Source organism: Tachypleus tridentatus, chromosome 6 (assembly GCF_004210375.1).
Source record: "Tachypleus tridentatus isolate NWPU-2018 chromosome 6, ASM421037v1, whole genome shotgun sequence".
Taxonomy (NCBI): domain Eukaryota; kingdom Metazoa; phylum Arthropoda; class Merostomata; order Xiphosura; family Limulidae; genus Tachypleus; species Tachypleus tridentatus.
The window spans coordinates 97091888-97105900 of NC_134830.1; the positions used below are offsets into that span (position 1 = coordinate 97091888).

A 14013-nucleotide genomic window follows, 5' to 3' on the forward strand; every position below is an offset into this window, starting at 1 on the left:
CTGATAAATAACATGTTAATATGAAACCTGTCATATGGAGACATTTCCTGCCTGTTTTCTAGTTAGCGAGATATCTAAAAATTGAGTGCCATTTTATTAGTGCAACAATTAAGTTGAAAACTTCTATAAAACTAAAATATATAAACAGTAACCATTCCACATCTCAGAAAGAGAAAACTTTATTACTAGTCAACCACTGCTTAACCAAATGATACACAACCAATGTTGCAATTTTTTTTTTAAAATAACTTTTCTACCCGTGTCTATAGGAAAATAATAATAGTATTTGTTTGTTTGGAATTTCGCACAAAGCTACTCGAGGGCTATTTGTGCTAGCCGTCCCTAATTTAGCAGTGTAAGACTAGAGGGAAGGCAGCTAGTCATCACCACCCACCGCCAACTCTTGGGCTACTCTTTTACCAACGAATAGTGGGATTGACCGTTACCTTAATACGCCCCCACGGCTGAAAGGGCGAGCATGTTTGGCGCGACGGGGATGCGAACCCGCGACCCTCAGATTACGAGTCGCACGCCTTAACACGCTTGGTCATGCCAGGCCAATAATAATAGTAAGTTTCCCTAACGTATATATTACTGAATTTCTACTAGGTGAAGATTCATTTTTCCTGTGCGTCACGTCCGTCATTTATACGTAACTAAAAGCTTTTGGGCAGTGGATTGTCAGAATATTATTTAAAGTTTGGAGAGCTACAATGACATAACTTAATTACAGCCACTACAATACATATACAATAGCTTTATTTGCAAAAACACTATCTTCATAAAGAAGTAACCATAACTCTTAGCAATTCATTTCTTTAGGTTTATCTAAAAGCTTTTACAAAGTAACTGTCATATTAAAGACTACTCGGCGTTGGTCAAGTCTTTTCCACTTGATGAAGGTTTGTTTTAATTGTATTACTTTAAACATAGAACTGTATTCAACTCTGCGATAATGCTGAAAACATTAGTGAGAGCAAGTAGGCAACACAAATAAAACTTGTTAAATAGCAGTATTTCTTGATTTATATGTTTACTTTGTTGTAGTGGTCGCTCTGTGCACAAATCTTTTTAAGTGTTATGAGCCATTGATGGACGTAAAGATATCAAACATATATTTAAAATCAAGTTTTACAGGAAAACTGTAATGTAATAATTTCTGCTAGTTTCACATAAGACAATGTTGCAAAAAAGAAAGAACAGAAAGATGAAAAAAAAACAAAAATCAATAATTAGCTGATAACTGTGTGTGTATAACTGTTGTGCTTAAACCAAAGTGGTGTCTTAATAATGACAATATACAGGATGTCTCAGAAGTCTGGACACTTAGAGAAAATACAAAATGTGTTATTAATTAATTTATTATTCAAATTGCATGGCATTAACAGCTATTAGTAGACCAATTCTTGATATACTGTGCTATCAAGGTATCTTCGTTCCAGAAATATGTATAAATGACATTAAAAATGTGTTTAAGAATATAACATTACTTTTCCTATGGGTCCAGACTTCTCGGACACACTGTACATAATCTTAAAGAGCCAAATCACTAATGGAATATACTTCACCTTAAATCAATATTTAAAATTACAAATTGTTTCTCTATGAGAAGGGAATCCTTTTCTGGGAGAAAATATATCTGGACAAATAATAAATTTTAAAGTAAAGTAAAACTAGAGCTTGTGTTTCCCAGAAATAAAAACAACTATGGATTTTCCAAACTTGAAGGTTCTGAAATTCAAACTATAAACTTATACTAGTTGTTCTAACAAATAGATCAATATGCAAGATATTTATTGTTAAATTTACTGTCACTGTCATCTGTATTTTTTATTTCAATTCTGCCATGCAAGCACACCAACTGTTATTAGCTCTCATTTCTCTACATTGTTTTGCAGTCTTCCAGGACTTCAAAATTATGCAGTTCTTTAATATTGTTGATTATGCACACAGGCAAAAAAAACATACAAAATTTCCTTCCTCTACATGGAATACATTCTTTTCTAAATTCTTTAACAAGACCTTCAGGCTTAACCACATTTGTCTCTTTGGTGAAGTGCAAAAACTGAACATATTTCAATAGATGCCTATAGTGCACTTGTATAAGTGCATAAGTAGATACAGGAAAACATTAGCAAAACCTGACAGCTTTAACTTCATATAATTTTATGCTTTTCTGATATTGATGTTTAGCTTTATTTTTAAAATTAAAAAACAAAGAAGCAGAATACATAATTAGACAAATGCTGTTTAAAATTGAATGCAGTTAAGTCATTCTGAAGAAAGTCATGGTAATTTCAAAGCTTTCTGGTAAACACTTGCCCCACTAGAAACTTTCACAATCCCAACTTCACTCTTGTACATTACTTCAAATGTAATTTTTCATGAATATTTTCACTGATATGTAGTTTTTTTACTTTGCTACGTTTTTACAGACTTTAATGCCAAATTCTCAATTGATATAGTTAAAAGATGAAAGTTCAAAAACATGCAGAACTCTGCTACATAAAAAAAAACTAGAAAAATGGATGTTTTGGAAAGCTTAAAAAGTTGCATATTTAACAGTAAAGAAAGACCAAAAGATAAATTTTACACTTCCATGTTTTTTTTTATGTAGAACAGTAAAAATATACTAAAAACTAATTGCTTAAAAACTTTCTAGCTGTATTATTACAGCTTTGAAGAATTGTTCATGAAAACATTTTTCCCTATTGATACAGCTTTTTTTTTAACCCATTGACTTTGTAAATTAATAGTGATATATGCAAGATGAAAGAAATACAAAACAATACAAGACAAAAATATATGTGAATGGTGTATTTGATATGTTACAATTAGGAATAATCTTCCACATACAAATTGATGCAAAAAAGATTTTAGACAATAAACACATCTATATATAAATCATTTACATACTTTGAAGAGTTTTCCATACAAATAATGTAATAAAACTCTTATGTTAGCAGAACATACTATCTTAAAACTTTTTGACCTGAAAAAATATGGGTGTCAAAGCACAAACATCTAAAACATAATAAAACAGTAGCTTTTACAAAGTTTCCCCTAATGATTAACACCTGAAATACATCATTATAGATAAAATTACTTCTGAAACAAAACCTTTTTTATGACATACAGTATTTTGCAGGATTCAAACAGATCAGAAGTTCAACATTTCTGCTGTACATACGTTGTTGAATTGTTCCCTGCCTCACTTGTATTTTAATGATGACTATGTTAAAATTCTCTACAGTACAGTAAGTCCTCAAATGCAAAGAAAATATATTTTTTAATTATTACAATAACTAATGGTGCTCTAATTATGTTTCAATATTAAAAAGTATTGATATGGAATTGAAATATCACATGTTTCTTTCTGTTGTACATTCTTTTTCTTGCATACTTTCATCACTTATCTCAATATTTAAGAATAGTGAAACAATTACAGAATATATTAATAATACAAATGAAGGCCCTTGTCATGTATACTCAGAAGCTTGGCACATTTCACAAGTCCAAACAAACACACCAATTCTAAGCTTATGTTTTTACAATTTTTTAATTGTGGTAATTCTGAGGAAACTTTTAGCCTTAAGTACAGTTTTATTTCCAATTATGAGGGAAAAAGAAAAGATAAAAGAAAGAAAATAAACTTGATAAATTAGAGAAACATCCATACTGCAAGTAAAAATGCCCAGTTACAGGCAGTTTTATAAAACAAACATAAGGGTAAAAAACAAAAAACAAATTAAAATACTCATGGCACTCAGGTAAACAACTGATTTGTTTTCTTCTGTACTAATTTAAATATTTGAAGAGTGTCTTCACAGCTACAGGAGACAACTACTAGCACAAGAATAAATCAATAAGACCAGGATATTAACAACACACAATATCAACTGTAAGAGAACTGCACCACAAAGTCAACAGATACTTTTAGGCAAATCGAATACAGATGGTTTTTGTTAACAGCTGGAAGATAATTTGCTAACGATAAACAGCTTTTTCTTAGGAAAAATTAAAATACTGAATCTGAATAGCAGCTAACGTGTATGTCTTTTTTTTTTTTAAAACCTGTAATGAAAACAATAACACACAGAAAAAAGTGTTGCATTTAAAAAAACAAAACAGAATTCTTAAATGAAGTTTCACTGTTATGATACATGTGAAAAAAATGCTCTTACACATTACTTAAATATAAAACACAACGTTTCTTAAAAATTGATTATGAGAGTAATAAGAAGTGCACTACACAGAAGCTTATATACACTTAACTACATTACAGAAAAAGGAAATATCTGAACACACACAACATTGAAAGCTTCATTAATGAAACACTATTTCTAAATTGTTTGGTACTGTAGAGCTTGCACAAAAATGTTGTAAGTAACAACTACCATTTTCCAAAAAAATGCTCACATAGGACACATCTGCCTCAGAAAATACACTTTGTTAATCAGTATATTATAACATGTACACTAAAATATTTGTTTAATACAGATTATTTTCCTCAGTTTAATTGTGATAGCAAAAAAAAGTATTGTACATGAAACATGCCCATGCCTTGCAATTTTGATTCCCTAAGGTTTTTCTTTTATGAGCCTAAGTCTAAAGTAAATGAATTCAAAAAGAGATTCAAATGTTTTGTAAGATATCAAGTTAAAATCAATGTCTTCTTTTTACAGCAGGCTCATTTAAGCATTGCACACATTTTTCTATGTACTAGAATATTTATGTAAACTCAGTGTCAAATAATTTTTTCACTAATTTAAAAACAAAAGAGAAGGATAAGTTAGTTCACATAATTTTACAATAGTTAGTTATGCATCTTTGTAAGTTACCTCAAAATACCATATTCAAGGACAGAAAACAAAAAAAATGGAATAATAATTATGTATAGATACATAACACCACACCACTAAAAGGCACTACATAGCAGAAACAAGGTAGACAGTTAGAATTTGTTACTTAGATAGCAACAATAACCCTTTAAAATCAAAAGAAGTTGGGTATTAGGCTTATACTTTTAAAATTAAATAATACATACATATACTAGCTTTATGTAATAATGCAAAACATTACTTGTGTTTGAAGAAGTACTGGAATTATTTTTTAATTATCTAGCCAATATAGTTTGCTTTAATGTTATGTGATTACAATTACGAATCTGGTTAATAAAGAATCTTAGTGGAAAGTTTAAATCTGAACTCAATTTTTTTAATAACAGACTTTATGCATATATATATATATATATACACACACACACACTGTTTTACAAACATTTATTTCATATTATTTTAGAAGTATTTACATTGTTACACCTTATGTATTGATAGAATGAGGCTAATTCTAAGAATCAACAGAAAATAACACCAGAGTTCATAAGATAATGAGTATATGAATCTGCAGTAGAGAGCAACATAACTGTAGTGGTAGCATTTGTCCCACAGTGACCTCATGTAAAGCTTGATTCTGAGACCCCATACACTGTTTTTTTGTAATATTCTACTACAAGACTGACTATCAAACAGTACTACAACTATTCTGTGCAGTGATAACTGAATGTATTCAACATATAGCATTTTACTATACTAACTGCAAAATACAGACTAACAAATACAATTAGAACTGACACTAGTTGTAATAAAAACCAGTGTAAGAAAAGGAAACTCATAAGAGAAACAAGATATTATTTTAAATAAAAAATGATAGTGTAATAGCATATGTATGTTTGGGTTTTGGATGAGTAAAACAATTCTAAACATAGGAGTAAGTGCACTTCTTACCAATAAATCTCTTGGATAATTTACCTTGTAGTACTCCAAGGGTTAATATTAAATTGTTGCTAGCATGATTAAAGCATTAATATAACTGAGCCATGATAGCAGTGACCCCTCAATGACCCAAGGGCCTGTAAAATTTTATATACCTAAAACTGCTAGTGCATAGATGAATAGTGGGAATAGAACTAAAATTCCTGGATAATAAAATGAAAAGGTGTTTCATTGGTTTCAACAGTTACAAAAATTCAATAGTATCCCAAACAGCATATTCAAGAAATATTTGATATGTTACAGAAGTTAGAAATACAAAATATTCTAGTTCTCCTTGGAGATAACTTAACAGAACTTTTTTTTAAATCAATAGTAGATATATATTGTGGCAACTAAGATGTTGAATATATTTTTCTATTGCAGCTTATTAGTTGTAAGGGTAAATACAACCTCATATTATACCTTCATAGAAAAATGTAAAGTTAACAAATATTTTGCTACAATTTTCTTATATAGGCCTTCTCTTACACTACTTTTAAAACCAAAGCACTTAAGAAATAGTTTATCACGAATAAGTCAACATTTTATGTAATTATTATTTATCTATAAATTTTGCAGTAAAATTCACCCTAATAAAAGATTTTGTAAGATAAACAAAATTACAGAAAAATTTTCATGCATTTTCTTATGTTATAAACCTTTTAGGAAAATCACATAATTTGAATTCAACATACTTCGAAATGTAGGAACGCAAACTATACGTGAAATAAGATCCCTTGCAGGAAAGCATATTACTTTTATATTTCTTATAAATCTACCAGAATCTAAAATGAACACAAGTTCTACAGTTTACAGCTTTAATAATCATGTATCATCACTTTGAAGATAATACTAAACGTTTTTGAACAATAAGATATACAAAGTTGAATTTCTATAAAATTTTCTGTGTTGTATTTTTCCTAATGACACATTTTCATGCGACTCATTAAACATTCAGTTGTCTTTTACTATTTCCTCTATCCATCAAAGATGAACAAACAAGCATTTTTAAGGGATTTCGTTGTGGATATTATGTATTTGGAACTGAAATGTAGCATAACAAATAAATAAAGAGAAAGAGGAAAATATTAGTTTTACATGTACATTATACTCCTCAAATATGCCTTCCATGAAAGCACAGGTATGTAAAAAAGATGTTTTGATGTAAGATTGTTAAAAGAACACTGAAGTAGCAAAACATTACTTCAATAAGATTTGAATTTCAAATGGTTTTATTCAAAATTAATTGGGATAAATGTAAAAATAATTTATTTCTACAGAATATACGTATCTAATGATACGTATCATTAAGACACACTTCTCGTTTTTAAACTTTTTAAAAATCTTTATACTGAAGAGTTTTTAAATAAATCCTTTTACTTGGACACTACAGTTTTAGTTTACTGTTACTAAAACAGCACTCTTATACATTAAGATATTTTACAGTATGAAATACATGTAAAAAAGGCACTCCCCTTCCATAATGGTTTATTTAAGTAAACTCCAATCTAAACTTCACCAGTACTACTATTTCATATTACACAATGTACAAATATCCAAGTTAAATAATAATTAAAAAAAAATAAAATTACAGGGTGATGAAAAGTTGTACACACAGTCATGATTATTTTTCAGCCTGCTCTTACACAGCTGTTCAAAAATGTACACAACTGATAACATAATACAATGTTACAACATGATCACTTCTGTACATTCTTTTCAGATTAATGATATCCAAACCAATTATTGTAACAAAGGAGAGAGAGAGAGAGAGAGAGAGAGAGAATGAACCACAAACATGACTTACAGAAATCATACAAAATTCAGCTTTTGCATCACCCTGTATTAAATGGAAAGAAAGTATATATATTTTATTCTAGGGTTAATTTCCCAAAGTGCAAACACACTCCAAGTACCTAAGAATAATATAATAGGTCACCATAGACACACACACTTTATACACACAAATAAACCATGTAAAGATTAAAATGTGTTCCAAGTTTTCAATAAATTTGCAAAAGTAGTTCATTCATTCATTCAGGAGACCCTAATGCAAACCATAGCAAGTTTTTACAAAAAGTACTACCCTGAAATTCTAGGGTTTAACACACTTTTAATGAATTCAATTTGTGTAGAAAAACATTTAAACCTGAATCAAAAATTGTACTTTGCACAAATTTTTGTTCAACTACCCCAACGAGTAATTTTATATCATTTTATTAAATATTTTTCCTGGTCACAGAATTGCTTACTGCAGACAGTTTGGATAAATGCCATATAAAATATTCACGACTCAAAGAAACTATTAGTGACGTCAGAAACAATGTGATTAATTTATCTTGTCTTTAATGAAAGCTTTGTCTTTAGTTTTTAATACAATTTGATGTAGTGTTTCACAGTTTCAAAGATATACTGGTCAATTTCAAAAGAATAGCACTTATAGCTTTTTTCTTAAAACTATTTTCAATGATTAATAGAAGCAGTACAAGTATGGTTTTCTACTTTACCTTTAAGCAAGCCATTCCTAGGTGTAGTGGAAGACACTCATTTTAACATGATTGAAAATGTATATAACTATTTTCAAACTTACTTGCTTTCTATAAATGTTAAATATCTCAATAGCACTTGCTATGGAGGCTACATAGAGTGAAGAACAGCATCTCCTTTACTAAATTTCATCTATTAAACTGAAAGTAATTGCATATCAATATTTTATTGTAAAGTGAGCTTTGTTCAACCAACACCACTCTTTATAATGATTTTCACAAATTTTCTTCTGTTTTGCATATTATCAAAATCACAAATAACTTCTGAATGTATTTTAATGTTGAAGAACCAGTTTTTCAGTTATTTCACACATTTACTTAACTATAGAAAAGTCCCTTCCATGTGTTTGAGCACTTATGCACATGTAAAAATAAAACCAGACAGGTGGCAGTTAACATGTTTGTTGATACCAGAAGATGACTGGGATGTGAAGCTGTGCTTGACACAGTACTTTCAACTCAAAAAAGAAAAGTTATAGATCTTATGTATGTCATATATATTGCACTCTTCTTAATATGAGGCCTTGTCGTGAAGTACATATTTATAGCTCTATTTAAAACCTTGCACTATACTACCTTTCTCTGCTGTCAAGGTCACGATCATCTTGGGCATTAATTGCAGTTCGTGAACGATTACGATTTAGTTGGGCTCTTCTTTCAGCTGCAACAAACAAGTATTTACTATAATGCCTATAATTATAGAAATTGTTCCTGTTTCCTGTTGTACAGAGAAATGAAATTTTGATTGTGTATTTTAAACTAATGGATAAAATAGTTTAAATTTATAGAAATTATTCAGTAACACTTAATGCTTAAAAAACATTAAATTTTTCTTTTCTTAATTTGTTCTATTCCTGAGAGTTTAAGACTTATAATCCACTAATAGCCAAACAACTAAAATCTCTATCATAAAATGTTACCTCTTTTGTAACAAAACAAAATTTTAATAAATATTTTTTAAATATCTGACTCAACTTCAAAATGATTAACCCTAGCTTCACTTTAAATGACTGACAGTTAATAATTTGCTATGAATTTTATAAATTCAATCTATAATCTCATTTTGATTTGCAACACATTTCAATTCAAAGATGCTAACACCTATTTGATAATAAAATATTAATATGAGCTGATATATTCCTTCCATATACAGTTTGATTATCTTACTCTTAAAAAACTAATCAAAATCAATAAAATGGTTCATGTTTGAGTACTAAAAGAACTGAGCCATTATGAAGTTTGTATCATACAAGTATTGCACTTAAGGAAGATATTTATAGTGAGTAAAGAAATGCCACTTCTAAATTAATGTACATCATATTTAATATAGAAGATATGATAATTTCCTGTATAAACATTTCACTGCTCTGTTAAATGTTAACACCTGTTTCACAATTGCACATTACATAAAAAATCCACAATAAATCAACAATACTCGATACTTGTATTTTTCTTCATTTATTTATTTTCAGCACCAATATTTTTAACATCCATCCTTCCGTGACACCCAATACACACACAACTATATCATCATGGCCATTTGTAATCTGTCAAGATAGGCTTTTGTTTGTTAAATCATTTACCTAAGCTTTTTTACACTAATTTCCACAATAGTGCAATAAAACTAGTTTGTTAAGCTTTGCAGATTGTAAATGGCAATATTAAGGAAAATTTTCTCAAAAAAGGGGGCAAACAAACATGCATATCTATTAATTTTCAGATGATGTTAATAAGATCTAAGCTACTATTTCAAAGTTAAATAGATGCCTTTTTAGATCTTGATGGGCAGTTTGTAATCTTATTATAACGAAAGATACAGATGGTACGTCTCTTTTCATAATTAATAGTTGTACCACTGTTAGAAATGTTTTTGTTATTAAGTAATAATCAGACTTAGATAATTACGTAGGCTACTAACCATAACAATACCTAAGACTAAGCATCTTGCACAAGCAGGCCTCAAAGAACAAGTGAAAGAATAAGTACTTGTTTGTTTTAGAATTTTACACACAGCTGCACAAGAGCTATTTGTGCTAGGTGTCCTTAATTTAGCAGTGAAAGACTAGAAGGAAAGCAGATAGTTATCAACACCCACCAATAAACTCTTGAGCTATTCTTTTAAAAATGTCACATTATAAAACTCCCATGACTGGAAGGGTGAAATTGTTGATGGGATGAGGATTCAAACTGTGACCCTCAGATTGCAAGTTGAACACCCTAACAACCTTGCCAAGAATAAGGAGAGAGATTTGAAAGAGACAAGACTTGCGTAAATGCAGTATACTCAAGTACACTTTTCATCAGTGTAGTTACTGATGATAAATTCTATTAGTGATAATTTATTCAATAAGATTTTAGAGAGTAAATGTGGGTGCATTATGTTGACATATTTCCAAAATCCAGATAATAAAAAGCTTTATGCAATTATCATATTTAATGTTTCAAAAGATGATGGATCTCAACTTTAATCAATTTTTTAAATGCAAGTTGCATATACATATCACAAAGAAATTTAAAAATATTTTATTATCCTAGAAATACACAAGTGTATTTTCTTATTAAATATGTTAGAACTATCAATTTTTACATGCTAGATATTAAATTTGAATTTGAGAACTGTTAAATATTTAATGTGTATCAATCAATCTTATTCACACATTACTGCTGAATATGGCCTCATATAACATTATTCCACTCTATATTAAAAATAAAATTAATAAAGACACTGAAAAACCAGAATTTCCAGTCTTAAGAAAAGCTTAGATGAAGCTAATATTTGTCAGTAGTTACAAGATATTTCTTTTTACAAAAATAAAATATATTACTTTTTTACAAATGCTGTATAGTATTTATGAGTACATATTTTGATAAATATTTCATTTTTTTAAATATCAGCAGTCTCTAATAATGTTAATTGTTTCACAAACATTTTCTAATCTTGATACCTACTGTAATGTAAATTTTTAACTTAAGAAATTAATATCTTGTTAAACTTACCTCCTGCAGCTCGCGGTACTCTTTTCCTGGGCTTGTGAGAGAAAGCTGATCCTGTCTTAAGCGCTTCAAGCAAATTGTCCATTACACCTTCTTGGTCTTCTCCTACACAATACATAAAGTCAAACTGGTCTACTGATCCATGTAGTTAAAATAGTTGTTATATGAAATAAAAACCTTATAACCTGAGTGCTTTTGAAAGGTGGACCTTTTTTTTTTCTTCAGGGGCAAACTGGGATTAACATAACAAATAACAATATTTAAAGTATACAGATTAGTATTTTGTGTAATATTACATCACAAAACAACAACTTTTACTCTCTCTCTCTCTCTCTTTTTTTTTTTTAAATACTGGTCCCATACAGGTTTTCCAATAAGAGGAATATTGCAGTATGTTAGCCTCACACTTTGTTGTTTACTGGAACTATTGAGATTTTTACTCAGTACAAGAACTCATCAGGTAGATTGGGTTTGCAACCCATACTTCAGTTGAAAAACTGTTGTTTCTACTAGGCACTTACGTGATATCAATGCTCATGTTAGAAAAAGTGATCTGGTATTAGTGAAAGACCCTGTTAGTAGCAGCATGGAACACAGTTTGCAGTTTAAATGTTATTACACTCTTCATACCTGAAATGTGTAGAGGATCAGAAAAGATGGATATAATCAATCTTATTGTAATCACACAAAGTATCAATATATAGTGTTTCTACAACCTAGATGCCATGTACATGAACTAATAATATTCCAGATGCTTTCCCTTAGCTAATGTTAAAATTTCAGAGAAACATTTTTCTTAGCCACTAAACATCATAAATCACATGCACTAACTTACAGAATATGAAAACTCAATATCATGTGCTAAAAATCACAAATGTAAGCCCTCTTTCCTACATTATATATTACATGAAACTAACTCATTTATGTTAACAATTCACTTGTAATGAGAGGAGAAAGTTAAAAAAAGAAAGTAATATACCTGAACTAATGTCAATCAATTGGCGTTTCATTTCCTGTCGTTCTTGTTTTTCTTTATCAGCTTTCTCTTTAGCTTCCTTGGCCCTCCTGATTTTTTCTTCCACTTCTCTGATCTTGACATTTTCTTTGTGTGCTTCCTTTGGAATTCACAAAAACTTATTACGATATCTTCCTTTTACCCTGATCTCAGTTTTCATTTTATTGTATGAATGACATTAAGAAGGTTAATATTGACTATAATGTTAAAATCCCTCAGTGTATGCACCATTATAGGCTAATATTCTTGGATTCAAAGGAAATATATCTATACCAAAACAAAAGGGAAGTAGAATTAAGTATTTATATGTTGAGAACTTCTGTAATCTTACAGTAGGTTTGATAAGCGTAAGATATATATAAAAATCACTAACAATGTTATGAAACTGTCAAAAAGTATTGGAGAAAATCAGTGCTCAGAAAATAGTAAGTTTTAGTTTCTTTTTTCATAAGTAACTCATTATTAAACAACCTGATCAATATCAGATCTACAAAGTTTATACCACAATTTCAGATAGTGATATAAATCATTTACACAAAAAAGTATTTATTCACAGTTTTTAACATGGACATAAATATAATTACATATATAACTCATTTCTTCAGATTTCTAATACAGAAACTGGTTTCAATAATTATTATTTGTGAACAACCATCTTGTTGTGAAGTACAACTTCTTTTCAGCTGTGTTTCAAGATCATAACTTATACCAATGCTACAAAACTAGGAATGTACAGTAAAAATTGCCAAAACATTTCAACACTGTTAAAGATACCTGGCTGTACTTCTTGTTAAAGAACAATATCACGAGTGAATAGTTTCCGATAAATCTAAGTTTTACAAATGTTCCATGGGAAACCTCTACTTCATAAAAACATTACTTTTAGTAGAGTCCAAAATGTGTTTAATTCGTAACAACTTCTGCACAGCTATAACATAACATATAATATAACCAGTAATGACTATAGTTAAGTCAAACTCATTTATTAGAAGATGTCAAAACAAAAAGTAAATAATTTGATGATAAGAAACTAAATTTTCTTCTACTTGCATTTGTACTTGTTTTTGTTAAAACTATAGCTTAGAAATGATTGTACTTTATGGTAATGTTACAATTTATGAGCCCTCATACAAAAAGTAACCACTGAACATCTGATATTCATAAACTTTCATAAAAATCACTACCTTGAACAAGTTAATACAATCTAAATGTACAATTCTTTAAAAAAAAATCAAGTACTTGTAAAAGTGCATGTTTAGATATATTCAATATTTCAGTTTTCTTTTCAGAAGCAGTTTAGGAACTAGGGCTGTGACGATTACACGATTAACCGGTTACGATTTGGTTACTGTTCTTAACCAGTTACGGATTTCCAAACCGGTTAATCTAAGATTTTTTTCCGAGAAAAATAAATGAGGGAAAACAATACGATTATCGACATTTGCGTGTAAATATTCCATTATTTGACCTTGACATTGGTATGTTTGCCTATCGCGATTTTAAGAACTGCTTACCTTTTTGTTTGGTTGAATTTTCGTTGTTGTTGTTGTTGAAAGCCTTTAGAGTTTTTGTTAACGTTCGGTGCGGCCGTCACGCGCAAATTCCTAGGGCTGTGACGATTACACGATTAACCGGTTATGGTTTG

General features: G+C 29.5%; 1 protein-coding gene across 5 annotated transcripts in view; it reads right to left on the bottom strand.

The window, feature by feature from the left end:
* Positions 1 to 5269: 5269 nt before the first annotated feature.
* Positions 5270 to 14013, bottom strand: part of dia (diaphanous related formin 1) — a 60898-nt gene continuing 52154 nt past the window's right edge. For all 5 annotated transcript variants that reach the window (XM_076506435.1, XM_076506436.1, XM_076506437.1 and 2 more), the window contains 3 exons: positions 12333 to 12468; positions 11357 to 11458; positions 5270 to 9020 (listed from right to left, as the gene is read on the bottom strand). In XM_076506435.1, coding sequence (XP_076362550.1) covers positions 8932 to 9020; positions 11357 to 11458; positions 12333 to 12468 — 327 coding nt within the window. In that variant the 3' untranslated portion in view covers positions 5270 to 8931. The remainder of the gene's footprint in view (positions 9021 to 11356; positions 11459 to 12332; positions 12469 to 14013) is intronic.